At 41.7% G+C, this 18,037-nt stretch overlaps 1 protein-coding gene across 1 annotated transcript in view; it reads left to right on the top strand.

The window, feature by feature from the left end:
• NQO1 (NAD(P)H quinone dehydrogenase 1) overlaps window positions 1–15,500 on the top strand; it is a 29,073-nt gene extending 13,573 nt beyond the window's left edge. Inside the window, 6 exon segments of the mRNA XM_059903763.1 lie at window positions 5,111–5,154; window positions 10,973–11,137; window positions 11,248–11,314; window positions 11,394–11,459; window positions 15,195–15,300; window positions 15,303–15,500. Of these exon segments, the coding sequence (XP_059759746.1) occupies window positions 5,111–5,154; window positions 10,973–11,137; window positions 11,248–11,314; window positions 11,394–11,459; window positions 15,195–15,300; window positions 15,303–15,500 (646 nt within the window).
• Window positions 15,501–18,037: the final 2,537 nt, after the last annotated feature.

Genomic DNA, 18,037 nt, shown 5'->3' with positions numbered 1-18,037 from the left:
AAATGAACTTATTTACAAAACAGAGCCAGAATCACAGATATAGAAAACAAACTTATGGTTACCAAAGTAGAAAGGGAGATAAATTAGGAGTTTGGGATTAGCAGATACAGACTACTATATATAAAATAGATAAACAAGAAGGTCATACTGTAGAGCACAGAGAATTATATTCAATATCCTGTAATAAACTATAATGGAAAAGAATCTGAAAAAGTATAGAATGTATACACAAATTACTGAACCACTCTTCTGTACATCAGAAACAAATACAACATTGTAAATCAATCATACTTCAATTGAAAAAAAAAAAAAAACCTAAATGTAGTCTTTTGAGCTCAAACTTACTTTAAGGCTTTCCAAAAGGGCCCAGGAAAATCTAAAGGATTTGTCACTCACTGGATAAGATGTTGAGCTAATTATATTTATTTGACTTGTTAAATGGGAAGCAGTATCAAATAAGAAGTGATGTTAAACCTTCTTAGATTATATTTGTATGGATGCATGTTATTAACATAGGTGTTTTAGAAATTATATGAAATTCTTAGAAATCTGTTATGTCCTAGTACATTATCAGTCCTAATTCCAGTTATGATCTTAAAATTTTGTATAGCACATAAATAACCAGATTTCCTTGTCAAGTCCATTATGATAAACTCTCATCCAATCTTTAACCATGGGCATTTTAAAGTCTTTTGTCACAGACAGCTGTTTTACTCTGATGCTTTGCAAAAAAGTCTGATTCATGAAAAGGACCCTACCAAGTACTCTTGATCACTAATACCTCGGTCAAATTACAAGGTGTTGAAGCTTGGGTGTATATTTCACGACTGAAGAAGGTCCACCTGACATCTGGTCCTGTGCAAAGAGTGGAGACGTCAAAATCAAATTGACTAGGAAGAGAAGTAGCCAACTTCAAGGTGGACTGCTTCCTCCCAAGCTGTCAGATCAAGAACATTTCCACAACTCAACAACAAAAAAACAAATAACCCAATCACAAAAAATGGGCAGGAGGGACTTCCTTGGTGGCACAGTGGTTAAGAATCCGCCTGCCAATGCAGGGGGCATGGGTTCAAGCCCTGGTCTGGGAAGATCCCCCATGCCACAGAGCAACTAAGCCCATGGGCCACAACTACTGAGCCTGCACTCTAGAGCCCGTGAGCCACAACTACTGAAGCCCACACACCTAGAGCCTGTGCTCCGCAACAAGAGAAGCCACCGCAATGAGAAGCCCACCCACCACAATGAAGAGTAGCCCCCACTCGCCGCAACTAGAGAAAGCCCGTGAGCAGCAATGAAGACCCAACACAGCCAAAAATTTTAAAAATAAATAAATAAATAAATAAAAATGGGCAGGAGTCCTAAATAGACATTTCTCCAAAGAAGACATACAGATGGCCCAAGAGGCACATGAAGAGATGCTCAACATTGCTAATTACTAGAGAAATGCAAATCAAAACTACAATGAGGTACCTCCTCACACCAGTCAGAATGGCCATCATTAAAAAGTCTACAAATAACAAATGCTGGAGAGGGTGTGGAGAAAAGGGAACCCTCCTACACTGTTGGTGGGAATGTAAATTGGTACAGCCACTATGGAAAACAGTATGGAGTTTCCTCAGAAAACTAAAAATAGAATTACTATATCATCCAGCAATCCCACTCCTGGGAATATATATATCTGGACAAAGCTATAATTCAAGCACCCCTATGTTCATAGCAACACTCCATAATAGCCAAGACATGGAAACAACCTAAATGTCCACTGACAGATGAATGGATAAAGAAGATGTGGTGTGTGTATATGTATATATATATATATATATATACACACACACACACACACATGCATGAATAATGGACTACTCAGCCACAAAAAAGAATGAAATAATGCCACTTGCAGCAATATAGATGCAACTAGAGATTATCATACTAAGTGAAGTCAGAAAGAGAAAGACAAATACCATATGATACCACTTATATGTGGAATCTAAAATATGACACAAATGAACCTCTCTATGAAGCAGAAACAGAGTTACCACAGAAGAACAGACTTGTGGTTGCCAAGGGGGACAGGTGTGGGAGAGGGATGGATTAGGAGTTTGGGATTAGTAGATGCAAACTATTACATATAGAATGGATGGACGAGCTCCTACTGTATAGCACAGGGAACTATATTCAGTGTCCTGGGATAAACCATAATGGAAAAGAATATAAAAAAGAATGTATATATATGGGTAACTGAGTCACTTTGCTGTACAGCAGAAATTAGCACAACATTGTAAATCAACTATACTTCAGTTAAAAAAACAAAACAAAACAGAACATTTCTTTCCATTCTTCCTTCCCTCTCTGTCCTTTTCCCAAATCTTTTTTTATTTTTGGCTGCACTGTGCAGAATGTGGGATCTTAGTTCCCTGGCCAGGGATTGAACCCATGCCCCCCTCAGTGGAAGCCCAGAGTCTTAACCACTGGACTGCCAGGGAAGTCCCTCCTTTTCCCAGTTCTTACACCATGAAGGTCTTTATGATTCTTTTGCCTTGCTCTGGCCTGGAAAGACAATTCCACTATTCACATATCTCAGGCCATTGCAAAGGGGGATAATCAAACCTCCAAATGACTGTTAGACTTGCCATGCTGCTGGGGATCCTGTAGTTCTACCCTCACAAACGTCTCCCTAATTTCTTTTTTTTTTTTTAATTAATGAATTTATTTATTTTTGGCTGCGTTGGGTCTTTATTGCTGTGTGCGGGCTTTCTCTAGATGAGGTGAGCGGGGGCTACTCTTCACTGAGGTGCACGGACTTCTCATTGCAGGGGCTTCTTTTTGTTGTTGTTGTTGTTGCAGAGCACGGGCCCTAGGCGCGCGGGCTTCAGTAGTTGCAGCACGTGGGCTCAGTAGTTGTGGCTCGCGGGCTCTAGAGCACAGGGTCAGTAGTTCTGGTGCATGGGCTTAGTTGCTCCATGGCACGTGGGATCTTCCCAGACCAGGGATCGAATCTGTGTCCCCGGAATTGGCAGGTGGATTCTTAACCACTGCGCCACCAGGGAAGTCCCCTCCCTGATTTCTAATGCCTCAGTTTCTCTGGAACAAACTTAGCTCCCTCTCTATTGTGTCACACTCCCTAGCCCTGGTCCATTTCCCTGACTCTGGTTAACAACCCCAAACCTGGGGAAACTTGCATACAGGCTTCATACAAAGACACAAGGTAAGGGTAACCAGAATAAAACTGCCTGTGCAGTCTACAGACCCTTAAATTTTCCTGGTTGTCACCTTTCCAGTCTCAAGTCACAGACTCATACAGAGATTACCAGGAGGCATCATGATTCAAACTTTGCTTCCTTTGGCAGATCCCTACTGCCCAGGCTAAGAGTAAGTACAAATGAGGCTATGATCAAGGATCTCTCCTTAACTCTTGAAGATATCACAGAATCTGCTGCTAAAGCAATATCTACCCAACAAAAATCCCTAGACTCTCTGGTCAAAGTTGTTCTTCATAATAGGAGAGTCCCTGACTATCTTTTGCTGAGCAAGGAGGTAATTGTGCTGTAGCCCATACCACGTGCTACACTTGGACTGACACTTCTGGGAAAGTTGAGACTCAGTCACATAAGACCATTGGATAAGCCAGTTGACTTTAAAAAGTGACTCCTTCTGGACTTCCCTGGTGGTCCAGTGGTTAAGAACCCACCTTCCAATGCAGGGGATGTGGGTTCGAGCCCTGGTCAGGGAACTAAGATCCCACATGCCGCAGGGCAACTAAGCCTGCATGCCACAACTAGAAGAGCCTGCACGCCACAATTAAGACCTGACGCAGCCATAAATAAATAAATGGATAGATAGATAAATATTTAAATATTTTTTAAAAAGTGACTCCTTCAATAGGGTCTTTCTTTTTTTTTTTTTTTTAATAGGGTCTTTCTTTGACTTACATGATTCTGATTGGTTTGGGTCTTAGGGACCGTGGCTCTCAAATGCACTCCACTCCTGCTTATAAAAATCATAGTTGCCTCCTGGTGTACTGTATTTTCTCAGAAGTTTTTTTTTGTTTTTTTTTTTTAATTTATTTTTTATTTTTGGCTGCTTTTGGGTCTTCGTTGCTGCACGCGGGTTTTCTATGGTTGCTACTCTTCATTGTGGTGCGCAGGCTTCTCATTGCGGTGGCTTCTCTTGTTGGGAGCATGGGCTCTAGGCGCACGGGCATCAGTAGTTGTGGCACACGGGCTTCAGTAGTTGAGGCTCACGGGCTCCAGTAGTTGAGGCTCACGGGCTCTAGAGCACAGGCTCAATAGTTGTGGCACATGGGCTTAGTTGCTCCGCGGCATGTGGAATCTTCCCGGACCAGGGATAGAACCCGTGTCTCCTGCACTGGCAGGCAGATTCTTAACCATGGTGCCACCAGGAAGCCCTCAAAAGTTTTAAATGCATATTTGCAACTGCTAACCACCAAGCTAATGATTTCCCTAAGACTAGAATCTCAGAAGAGGATCAAAGTGAAAGACCGACTTTAAGAAAGTGAACATGATACAGCATTGTCAACTGTGAATAAATACCACACAGAGACTCAGCAAAAACTTCGAGCATTCCAGAGTTTAGTTGGGAGTAGCACTAAAGCCTGAACAATTTTTTTTTTTTTTTAATCACATCTCTCAGGCTGAGAGTCTGATCAAAACGAGGCATTGTTTAAAACAAGACAACAGGGACTTCCCGTTTCTGAGGGCCTAGAGTGGAAGCATCCGGGAGCGGCTGTTTCCCTCTAGGCTATTCCTTCTTCAGCTGTCTGGAGGGCCCCCAGTACCTCTCCTGAAATACTAGGGCGAAAACTATTTCCTGATTTTCTAATTCTACAGAATGTTCTGTATTTATTTGTAACTTAGACAAAAAAAGGGGGGGAGCTAGTGAGGGAAAATGGGAAGATGTAGATCTTGTATAACTAGTATTAGCCTACCCAGTTAACCAAATCTCGAGGTGAACTGAATCATCCAGAGAATTTGTTTGCAAGTAACAGATGCATCCAACTGGCAGCACATTCCTTGAGGAATTCAGTGAGCCCAGAGGGTAGAAGCAGAATGCGTGAAACTATTTGAGTCTGCCCTTATTTTATTTCCAATAGGTTTGCCTTGATTGCTTATTCTTCCTGCCAAAACGATCATGTGGGTAAGATGTCTATTACTGCTAGAGATCTAGACATGCTTTACATTGACGTGATGAACCACAATCCCTTTCTTTCTGTGCCAGCTTTATCTTTTTTGTTATTAAGTTCTATGTTGGTCATCAATGAAACTGCAAGTTGACAGAGTACAGTTTGATCTGAGAGGTTGGTAAAAACTCTTGGTTTCAGATTGGCCTGAGTATGAAGCCAGAGAATTGTAGGAATGTCAGAGCAATAGATGGGGCAGAGGTCAGCCCCCGAGAGACAGGATGATCTGGCCACCAGAATGTACTCTCCACAAAGACAAAGATTTGTGTCTCTTTTGTACACTGATATATCCCAAATGCCTAGAGCAGTGCCTGGTGTGTAGTAGGTGCTCAATAAACCATGGTGGAGAGGCTGAGAGGATGGGTCAGTGAGAACATTAGCATTTCAAGGTGGGGAAAGAAGGTTGGCTTGTGTGGATGTGGGGTGGAAATAGAAAATGTAGGATGGTGCAGAAGGCACGAGGGCTTTCAGGACATAAAGAAGTGACAATGGATTGGGGGCATATTACTTAGGGCCTGAGATCTGAAAGGGAACCGGTGCAGGGAGAGAGAAGCACTAACAAGATGTGCTTAGCTGTGTTAGATGGTCGCTTCTGTCGATGTGCAGGATAAGAAAAACTGAATGATAAACTAGAGGTACTGGTAATAATCCCATTTGTCTTTCAAGACAGCTCAAATGGCAACTCCTTCTGAAGGCCTTTGCTGAGGGGTCAGCCCTGAAGTGAACAGTTTTCCTCTATTAGTTATTAGTGTATGTGTCTTAAGCCTTTCTTAGGGTAAATTTCAAGAAAGTAAAGCCTGTCATGTAGCTAGTTAAATGGCAGGAAGGGAAACTGAACCCTCCAAGTCCAAAAAAACTCAGATTTGGCCGTGAAAAATGACTTGGAAACAAGCGACTCAGGCTTGTGCTTTGGTAGTAAATCTCTTTCTTTACCCTTATCTCTGGCAAATACACATGACCATTCTGTTAATTGCGAATGAATGCTCTGTTAATTGCCTATTCATAGCCTTTGACCATTTTTCTACTGTGTTGTTTTTAAGAATCTATATATTCCAGATACTGAACTTCGTTGGTTAAATTTCTTGCAAATATATTCTTCCTGTTTGTATCTCGTCTTACTTTTTTCTTATTTTTGAAGGTAACTGTCATGCCTATACTGTAGTTAGTAGATGGTAAGCTCTTTGAAAGCAAGGGATAGATGTCCTGATTTTCTCATTTTCTAGGAAGCGCCTTTATGTTTTACTGCTTACAAAATGCTTGTTAGGGCTTCCCTGGTGGCGCAGTGGTTAAGAATCCGCCTGCCAATGCAGGGGACACGGGTTCGAGCCCTGGTCCTGGAAGATCCCACATGCCGCGGAGCAACTGAGCCCGTGCACCACAGCTACTGAGCCTGTGCTCTAGAGCCCGCGAGCCACAACTACTGGAGCCTGTGTGCCTAGAGCCCATGCTCCGCAACAAGAGAAGCCACCGCAATGCACCATAACGAAGAGTAGCCTCCCACTCGCTGCAACTAGAGAAAGCTTGCACACAGCAACGAAGACCCAATGCAGCCAAAAATAAGTAAATTTATTTTAAAAAATGCTTGTTAATGTTGATAAGTGAAAACATATATATATATAAATAAAAAATATATTTATATATATATACAGGTAAGGAGTAAGCCAAGAGAATAAAAATTGACAAAGCAGTATTTAGTAAACACTGATGTGACTAATGCAAAGATAAATCACAAAGAAAATGCATGTCAGAGCTTAATATACTCACATCGCTCTCAGTAGCGTTCAGTCCATGAGTTGATAAGAAACGGGGGTGGGAATTTGTTGAGGCAGCCTCAGGAATTCCTTTCCATTTTCCCAGGCAGCGTCAGAAGCAGATATATCACTTCCATAGCATTTAAATCCTCATCAAATTTATATTCCACCAAATCTGAGTTTATGGAGTCTGAAACGCCAGGACCAAGCTTGGAAATCCTCTTTTTTGGCAAGCGCCAAAAGCTTGCCTGAAGCTTACACGTGGCTGAAGCTTACACGTGGCTGAATTTAAGCCAGTAGGAGCTGCCCACACCAGGTGTGGTTAATACTGAAAGCAGGGCGAGAACTGAAGGCTTACACATCCCTTTCTAGTTAATTTTCTTCAAACAATACCAAAAAAAGTTGCAGGTGCTTTCTCTCCCAGCTCCACCCACAGTCGCTGCTGTTCAGAGTTCTTAAGGTATGAAATTGTGGCACCAATTTTTGGGAGAACGGTGGTGGTAAACTTCCTTGCTCTGGTACTCCTCCCCACGCCCTACACGTTGTTGCATAGATTTATCTATGTCTATATATTTTTAAATTATTCCAGCTTCACCACTTAGTATGTACATTTGGGTAACTGCTTAAGGTTTCTGTGCTTGTTTTCCCATCCATAATATGAGGATACTAATTCTGTTTACCTCATAGGGTTGCTGTGACAATTGAAAAAGAATACAAAGCACTTAGAACAGTGCCTAGCATGTAGTTAGCACCCTTTACATGCTGTTATTGCAAAAGTAAAGCAGGTTCCTTCTAACAACTTTATTAACACAAAGAAGGTCCAAGAAAAAGTTCATCTTTCCCCTCTGCCTCTACCCTCTTGCCATCTCTTACTTACCTAAGGAAACTAGTAATGGTTTCATGTGATCATTCCACATCTTTTTTTCTCCTCATACCAATATACTGCAAATCTACCTACATATATGTAGTTTCTTTTTCTTTTTTTTTAATAAAAGTGGATTCACATTCACTCATTTTATCATTTAACGATATATCCTGGATATCTTTCAGGGTGACTGTGTGTAGCTAACTCATTCTTGTTAAGAGCATAATATTCTGTAGTATGTGTGTATCGTAATTTATTCAAATGTGCTCCAGAAATAGATAATTGGGGTTATATCTAATTTTTGCCAATGACTAGAATGGTTCAGTACACATCCTTGCTCCTTCATCCTGATGCTTTCAGTCTGTAGGACAGATTCCCCAAAGTTGGACAACTAGATCAAAGATTTATGTGCCTTTAAAATGTTTAAAGATTCAGCCTGATTACTTTCCCCAAAGGCTGAGGCAACTCATATTCCCACCAGCAACGTGACAGTTTTCCTGAAATCTTAATTGACCTTGATGTTATTTGTCTTAAATTGTTTTGCCAATTGATCGGTAAATAATGATGTCTCATTTTATTTTATTTATTTATTTTTTTGCTGTACCACGTGGCGTGTGGGATCTTAGTTCCCTGACCAGAGATCGAACCTGTGCCCACTGCAGTGGAAGTGTGGAGTCTTAACCACTGGACCACCAGGGCAGTCCCGTGATGCCTTATTTTAATTTGCTTTTCCTTGCAGGCCTGACAGGGCACCTTCTCATTTGTTTATTGTTGTTTGCAATTTCCTTCCCTGAATCATGTGTTCATATCCTTGACTTTTTCTTCTATTGCATTGTCTTTTCCTAATTATTTGTAGGCATTCTTTGGGATTTTAACTCTTTGTGATGAGTTCTGGATATCTTCTCCTGATTGTCTTTTGATTCTGCTTATGGGACCTTTTGTTAAATACAAGTTTTTGATGTTTATGTGGCTTTATCTCTCAGGCTTTTCCTTCATGGTTGCTGAATCTCTAGTCTTTCTTAAAAAGTAGCCTCTGTCCAGAGGTTATACAAATTCTCCCTTTCATCCCATACTATTCTTTTTTTTTTTTAAGGTTTTTAAAATAGCATTTATGTCTTAAAAGTTAACATGTGCATAATAGGAAACCAAAAAACATTAGAAGCAAAAAACAAAGTTATCCATAATCACAAATAGTTTACCGTTTGATGTGTCCTTCTAGGTCTCATTTATGTAGGTAGCTACACAACTAAGCATCCATTTTTATGTAAATAAGACCATACAGTTATGTATCATGCTTTTTCACACATCACGAATATCTACCATTTCAAAGTCCCAAAGCTATGAGTATTTTGACAACCAAGAATACACTACACCAACTCAGTCTGGAATGGAAAAATGTAATCCTGCCTTACTTGGCAACAAAAATTTCATAAAAGACAAAAATGGCAACAGGCCTCTAGATAAAGATATTGGCAAGAGTTATGATTAAAATACTGCAGTCCCTTAACGTTCAATTAAAAATGAGGCATTAAAAAAAAAAATGAGACATAAAGCAATAGAGTGCACAAAGCATCCTATACTATTCTGTTTTTTTTGGTGGGTTGTTGTTTTCTTTTTCTTTTTTTTTTGAATTTTTGAATTTTATTTTATTTACTTTTTTATACAGCAGGTTCTTATTAGTCATCAATTTTATACACATCAGTGTATACATGTCAATCCCAATCGCCCAATTCATCACACCACCACCACCACCCACCGCCGCTTTCCCCCCTTGATGTCCATACGTTTGTTCTCTACATCTGTGTCTCAATTTCTGCCCTGCACACCGGTTCATCTGTACCATTTTTCTAGGTTCCACATATATGCGTTAATATACGATATTTGTTTTTCTCTTTCTGACTTACTTGACTCTGTATGACAGTTTCTAGATCCATCCACGTCTCAACAAATGACCCAATTTTGTTCCTTTTTATGGCTGAGTAATATTCCATTGTATATATGTACCACATCTTCTTTATCCATTCGTCTGTTGATGGGCATTTAGGTTGCTTCCATGACCTGGCTATTGTAAATAGTGCTGCAATGAACATTGGGGTACATGTGTCTTTCTGAATTATGGTTTTCTCTGGGTATATGCCCAGTAGTGGGATTGCTGGATCATATGGTAATTCTATTTTTAGTTTTTTTTTTTTTTTTAATTTATTTATTTATTTATTTATTTGTGCTGTGTTGGGTCTTCGTTTCTGTGCGAGGGCTTTCTCTAGTTGTGGCAAGCGGGGGCCTCTCTTCATCGCGGTGCACGGGCCTCTCACTGTCGCGGCCTCTCTTGCTGTGGAGCACAGGCTCCAGACGCGCAGGCTCAGTAATTGTGGCTCACGGGCCCAGTTGCTCCGTGGCATGTGGGATCTTCCCAGACCAGGGCTCGAACCCGTGTCCCCTGCATTGGCAGGCAGATTCTCAACCACTGCGCCACCAGGGAAGCCCCCTATTTTTAGTTTTTTAAGGAACATCCATACTGTTCTCCATAGTGGCTGTTATCAATTTACATTCCCACCAACAGTGCAAGAGGGTTCCCTATCTCATACTATTCTAATAGTTTCATTTTTTTAAATGTAGATCTTTAATCTGCCAGCAAATTGTTGCTGTATGTGGTGTGTTAGTGGGATAGTTAAAACCCAAAACTTTAATACAATAGACACGCTGAAAAGCACACAAGTTCTAAGTGAATTTTCACAAATTGAACACACACTTGTGTAATCTGCACCCAGATCAAGAAACAGAATACGGCCAGCACCCCAAAAGCCCATTTGTCCCCTTCCAGTCACTATCCCCTGATGGAGGGTAACTGCTATACTGACTTCTAACACCTTACATTAGTTTTCTAAGGGGATAATTTTATTTTCATGCAGATGGCTGCTTAAGTATGCCAACACCATTTATTAAATTAGCTACTGTTTTCCCAGTGAGTTAAAATGCCTCCTTTGATTGCTGGTACTTGTAAGGAGAAAATATAGTTTTTGATGCAGTGGATGGATTGCATAACCCAATGTCTAACAAAGTCACGTCTTCCATTATGGATCCCAGCTGGGCTCCCCTGTAGCCGGAGCTTTGCTGGTTGGTGACTGATTTTCTCCATGTGCCTTGTGTGTGTCTAAATAGTTAGAAAAGCACTGATCCTACTGGCCCACTCAGAGAGGACATCCTTCAACTACGCCATGAAGGAGGCCGCCGTAGAGGCTTTGAAGAGGAAAGGATGGGAGGTCACTGTGTCGGACCTATATGCCATGAACTTCAATCCCGTCATCTCCAGAAACAACATCATAGGTGGGAGCAGGTCTCCCCTTTAATTAGGTCTTTGTGGAACTTCTCGCCTGTGGGTTCTCTGGACCCGCCTTGGCCCCTCTGGCGTCAGCCTCTCTTTTTCCTCTCTGCAGGTAAACTGGAGGACCCCGGGAACTCTCAGTATCCTGCCGAGTCTGTTCTAGCTTATAAAGAAGGCCGTCTGAGCCCAGATATTTTTTTTTTCTCTTTTTTTTTCTTCTTTTTTTATTTTTTAATTTTTTTGTTTTTTTTATTGTTTTTTGAGCCCAGATATTGTGGCCGAACAAAAGAAGCTGCAAGCCACAGACTTTGTGATTTTTCAGGTGTGGTTAAGACATCAAAAGGGGTGTTGGGACACTGGCGTTCTTTTTGTCCTAGACCTGGCACCTAATTAACTATGTAATCTTAGGAAAGTTAACATCCACTTGACCGCATTCTCTGTAGAGAAGGGTGATTACTTCAAAGGCCCAGTATTACACAGATTTACAGATGTCGTGAATCCGGCTGTATTATTACTCTTTGAAAATATGACTGTGATGGTAGAGATGACATGTGAGCCTTGAGCTTTTTTTCCCCAGTATGTTTAATCTTTTTCTTCAGTTAGTTATTTCTTGTGGAATCACTCAAGTTTGCAATTCTCCCCCGCCCCGTCTCCATAAGCATCCTGAAAATAGTTTGTGGAGCTGCTATCTGGAGGATTTGGACTCCATAGAAAGTTCAATTAATTAATTCCCCTGAAGGGTCACTGAAAACGAGATACCTGAATTGGGCAGAGAATGATATTCATGTCCCCGTGGATACCCTGCAGAGAGTACATGGAGCCACTGCCACCAGTGGAGATGGAAAGCACTGCCTTCTTATTCTGTAAAAGAAAAGTCATTACTTTCCACATCTCCTTGGTGACAGGAAGTTAATGAAACAGCCCCAGGGTAAAGAACACAAAGGTCCCCCTCCCATCTGCTGTTTATGTTACTTCATACATTGGCTCCTCTGAGCCTCACAGTATGACTCTGCAGAAGTACCAGCCTGGAAGATGGTACACAGAGGGGCAGGCCCAGGATTCCATACTCCTGGGTGTGGCAAATCAGGTGAAGGTTGTCATGGTAACACAAAATCAGTGCTGACTGCTGGTGTCTAGGTGGAGTTATTTGTTGTTTTTTTATCTATCTCCTCACACTGCTAGGCATGTATCTAGGCTTGTAATCCAGGAGGTCTCAAAATGTTTCTTGTATAGTTTTGGGTGTCTGGAAAATGAAGACAGACTGACTTTTTTATTATGGACAATTTCAAACATACATAAAGAAGAGAAAATAGTAAAATGATGCATCCACCATCCAGCTTTAACTCTCAGTATCCCCTCACCCCTGTTTTTTCCTGGAGTATTTTAAAGAAAATCCTGAACATCATGTCAAAATATCTATAAAAATATCTATTAAAAATTTTGGGAGAGACGTGCATCTCTCCCAAAGGGACCTGGAGCCTGATTTTGGTATCTAATTGTGCTCAAAACTCTGCCTCAGGACAGAATCTACCTAGAATCCAGGTGTTAGAAAAAGCAGAACCATCAACCTACCCGGAAAGGTCCCTTGTCATACACGGCAGCATACGAGTAAGCAAACTCCCCTATGAGCACTCGCTCAAACCAGCCTTTCAGGATGGCAGGGATTCCAAACCACTGCAGGGGGAACTGTGGGACAGAGGACAAAGAGGTCAGATGGGGAACACCCCCAAAATAGAAGACTTAGGGTGCTTAGCTGCTGCCCATGATGTCACCGAGGGGCAAACTTTCTTCAGGACCTGTCATCCCTTCTGGAGGAGTTAGCACATTCAAGAAAAGAAAATTTTAAAGAAAAGAAATTTTTGTCCTTGGTCAGTCAACTTGACACTCCTGTTTCTGCCTAAAAATACAAATATTGGGTGGGTGTGAAGAAAGCCACATGCAATAAGATTTGCTTCTATGAAATCACGTTTGGCAGCAAAGTCTGAACAGCAAGGATTGCAGGCAAAGTTGGCTTCAGTGTGTGTTGCCTAAATCAATATTTTCCCAAGAGCTTGCTTTTGTGGGTGTGCTTTCAAAAATATGAAACCTGTACCTTGTGCTCACGGATTTAAAATCCTATCATTTAGAATAAACAGAACCACTCACATATGCAAACAAATGATCAGTGTGACTTAAGTTCATCAGGGAATTGCCATGAGAAAGACCTATTGGGCCTCTTGTCCTGGTAAAAGCTAAGCAAGGACATACCAGTATTTCTTCTTCTCCTTGACTCACTTAAAGGCAATGACAACAGGAACATGCCCAGAGGTTAAAAAACAAAACTAGGACAGAGAAAAAATTTTTAAGACTTGATAGTTCTCTCTTTGAAGGGTGGTTGACCTACAGGAAAGGGGATAAGGAAGTAGAGTTTTAGGACACGACTGAGAATGAAACCTGTATTCTCACCCTGAATCTGACAGTAATTTGCCTCATCAGTAAAGAGAGGGGCTTGAGTTATCTCTAGTAGCTTCTCACATTCTCACATTTATGACACTCCAATTGTGAGGGGTCAGATCTGCAGCTTTTAGGATAAATGTGCAGGTTGTTTAGGCAAGTAGATTTGGTCCCTGGTGAATGTTCTACAGTCAGGGCTGAAACAGAATTGGTTGGTTTGCCGGGTATTAAAAGTTTACTCTCTCGGGCTTCCCTGGTGGCGCAGTGGTTGAGAATCTGCCTGCGAATGCAGGGGACACGGGTTCGAGCCCTGGTCTGGGAAGATCCCACATGCCGCGGAGCGACTGGGCCCGTGAGCCACAACTACTGAGCCTGCGCGTCTGGAGCCTGTGCTCCGCAACAAGAGAGGCCGCGATACTGAGAGGCCCGCGCACCACGATGAAGAGTAGCCCCCGCTTGCCGCAACTAGAGAAAGCCCTAGCACAGAAACGAAGACCCAACATAGCAACCAATCAATCAATTAAATAAATAAATCTTAAAAAAAAAAATTTAAAAAAAAAAAAAAAAAAAAAAAAAGTTTACTCTCTCAAGTTGTTCTTGGAGGGACTTCCCTGGTGGGGCAGTGGTTAAGACTCTGCGCTCCCAATGCAGGGGGCCCGGGTTCGATCTCTGGTCGGGGAACTAGATCCCACATGCATGCCGCAACTAAGGGTGTGTATGCTGCAACTAAGGAGCCCGCCTGCTGCAACTAAGACCCAGTGAAACCAAATAAATAAATAAATATTAAAAAAAGGGGCCACCTATAGGATTAGGGAATTAATATTAACATTGGAGAATAAATGGTAAGAATAATTTATTAAGACTTGTCTAGTAATGTGGGGAGGCAGAGAAATGCACATGTGCATGCCTTGGCAAGGGTCAGCTGCCAAGAAGCTGAAACTCACCCTTAGGTAATAGAACTTCGGGCACTTTTGGCAGAGAATCCCAGGCTGGCACAGTTTCAAGGTTTTCTTCATTCAAAGAAGAGCACAGCTGAATAGGTTAAAATAGGTAACAACTAGGGCTTCCCTGGTGGCGCAGTGGTTGAGAATCTGCCTGCCAATGCAGGGGACACGGGTTCGAGCCCTGGTCTGGGAAGATCCCACATGCCGCGGAGCAACTGGGCCCGTGAGCCACAACTGCTGAGCCTGCGCGTCTGGAGCCTGTGCTCCGCAACAAGACAGGCCGCTACAGTGAGAGGCCCGCGCACCGCGATGAAGAGTGGCCCCCACTTGCCGCAACTAGAGAAAGCCCTCGCACAGAAACGAAGACCCAACACAGCCATAAATGAATGAATAAATCAATAAATAAATAAATAAAAATTAAAAAAAAAAAAAAAAAAAAAGTAGTCAACCTTTTAAAAAAAAAAAAAAAAAAAAAAAAAAAAAAAATAAAATAGGTAACAACTAGGTACAGAAAGCACAAGGTGAGAGGGTGGAGCTATGACCTAATTTTCCAGGGTGCCTCAGGCCTCCACATCAGGGTATTCTGTTGGGAAACCCAGATTAACTTTTGTTGTTTGTATATGGTACAAGGTCTGTGGGGTTTGACCTGTGACTCACCTCTGTGCTTTGTGTATCCCCAAAGTGGCACTCTGCATTTCTGTGGCTTCCAAGTCTTGGAACCTCAACTGACAAATAGCATTGGGCACACTCCCGAGGATGTCCGAATTCAGATCCTGGAAGGATGGAAGAAAAACGCCAGGAGAATATTTGGGATGAGATGCCACTGTATTTTGCTCCAAGTAGCCTCTTTGACCTAAACTTCCAGGCAGGATTCTTAATGAAAAAGGAGGTACAGGATGAACAGAAAAATAAGAAATTTGGCCTTTCAGTGGGCCATCACTTGGGCAAGTCCATCCCGACGGACAACCAGATCAAAGCCAGAAAATAAGATTCACGAGACTTGATTTCCTTCTAAAATATAGCCAAATCTAGATTTCTTTCTTGGGGTTCCTTGACTTGCTTTAGTTTTTAAGATTTGTGTTTTTCTTTTTCCACAAGGAATGGATAGAACAGACTATATTCATACATTTTTGTATAGTTTTGTTAAACATAACCGATTCTGTTTTTTTTTTTTAAATTAATTTATTTATTTATGGCTGCGTTGGGTCTTCGTTGCTGCGTGTGGGCTTTCTCTAGTTGCAGCGAGTGGGGGCTACTCTTCGTTGCGGTGCACGGGCTTCTCATTGCAGTGGCTTCTCTTGTGCAGCACGGGCCCTAGGTGCGTGGGCTTCAGTAGTTGTGGCACGTGGGCTCAGTAGTTGTGGCACGTGGGCTCTAGAGCGCAGGCTTAGTAGTGGCGCATGGGCTTAGTTGCTCCGCAGCACGTGGGATCTTCCCGGACCAGGGCTCGAACCCATGTCCCCTGCATTGGCAGGCGGATTCTTAACCACTACGTCACCAGGGAAGTCCCAAATGTAACCAACTGCTATCGTGGCAAAATCTGATTAGGCTCAAAAGGCCTCTCAGGCTTAGGACGTAAAGCCAGAGAGAAAGGTGTAGAAAGATCCCAGACAGTATTCTTTAAGGTCCTCTACACAATTTAATTCCTCTCTTTAGAGATACATTTTTAGGAATAAATCTGGCTAGAGAGCATTCAACTCCTCAATGATCTATTTTTCTTTTAATTACCTCTCTGTGGTTTATGGCAGAAGGGAATTGCTCAGAGAAAGAAATGACGAAATCTGTCTGACCTAAGGGACTTGTTTAGTAATTACTACTCTCTGCTTGTTTGTGATATATATTGGCTTTAATTACTACACAATGACTATTATGCCTAATATGAGTGTCATTCTCCTTCAGCTTCTGTTGTTTCTATACAGTGCACACAGACACCTTGAAATGAAAAGCTAAAAAAAACCTCTTTACTTCAATCTTCTAATTTAATGTCTGCAAATAAACCAACACCTCTAAACACTACATCTGCTACAATGAATGAATTCATAAAAGGAAACAGTACACCCAGTACCTAAAAACAGCTTGCCACAAACAGTACTTTATTTCAGATCCATATAACTAACCTTCTGGAAGTTTTTCCTGTATCATTGCTAAACTAATGACTTGCCTTTTAAGGATGTGTTTTGGTTTCATGAATTTAGGGACAAAATTGTAAGCCTAGAGTTTCATTAACTTTGGTGAACAATTTTGGCATAACATTCTAACTTCCTATTTAAATGATTGAGGTGCATCTCTACTCACTGTTGGTATAGCTTAAGTAGAAAATGATGAAAGAACACCCTCTTGTGGTGCATAGAAAGAAAACATGAGAAAATGATGCAAAGCAAGGTTGCATGAAACTGGGAACAACCTCTTACCTGCCAAGGAAATAATGGTGTCAGGCTGGAGAACCTCATGTGCCAGATGCCAGCAGGCACTGGGTATTCTTTCCACAATATCCACAATGGCAGATGGCTGGGTGCTTCAGTTTGAAAACATCTGAAAATATTTACTGTTGCCTTCATCTTCACTGCAGTTTTATGTAAGTTTCTAAAAGTTCCAAATGAAATAAATAAAATCCATTTCTACAAAACAGACCCACACTCACTGGTTTCAGAGAAGCTAGTGACAGAGGCATTCAGGCAAAAGTGGAATCTACTGGGGAAGAAGCGATCAGAGGATTCAGTGATAAATTGTGGCCAGAAGCCTATATGGTGACTTGGCTTGACAGCTTGCCCAATAGGGCTGCTTCATTCTGAATGGCAAGGGAACCTACTAAGATTCTCTCAGGGAATTTAAAGGACATTTAAGGAGATCCAGGAAAGAGAGCGGTATAGAAATCAAGAAAAGCACAGAATGCAATAAATAAATGCCAAGGAGCAATATTTATTCTGATTTGCCTGATTTATTCTGATTTATCTAATCAATGGGCCAGGCATTCTTCTAGGCACTGGGAATACAGCAGACAAAAAACCTAGCCTCATGAAGTTTGCATTCTAGTAAAGAATGATAGAAGAACAAATGTCAGTCAGGTGGTGATAAACGCTAGGAAGGAAGAGCAGGGTAAGAGGGTTAGAGATGGGATACGAGTTTTATACAGGGTGGTCAAGAAAGATCTCTCCTATAAGGTTATATTTGGGCAAAGCCCTGATAAAGTGAGAGAGTGATACATGTAGGTCCCTGAAGGAAGAGCATGCCAGGAGTGATGTGAGTGCAAACCCATGAGGCAGCAGCATGATCAGTATGCTTTAGGGAGAGCAAGGAAGTTAGTGTGACTAAAGCACAGAAAGCAAGAGAGGGATAGGTCAGACACAAAGCTGGAATCAGACCACAAAGGGCATTACAAGCATTGTGAAATGTAGAGATAGGAAGTCACTAGAGGGTTTTGAGCAGAGGTGTAACATATGACTTATGTTTAAATCTGGCTGGTATGTGAAGAATCAAGTATAAGGGGCAATGATAGAAGCAGGGAGAATTGTTGGGAAGCTGTTA

This window comes from Balaenoptera ricei, chromosome 19 (assembly GCF_028023285.1).
Source record: "Balaenoptera ricei isolate mBalRic1 chromosome 19, mBalRic1.hap2, whole genome shotgun sequence".
Classification (NCBI taxonomy): domain Eukaryota; kingdom Metazoa; phylum Chordata; class Mammalia; order Artiodactyla; family Balaenopteridae; genus Balaenoptera; species Balaenoptera ricei.
Note: the sequence above shows the minus strand (reverse complement) of the source record. Positions and strands in the feature narration are given on the sequence as shown.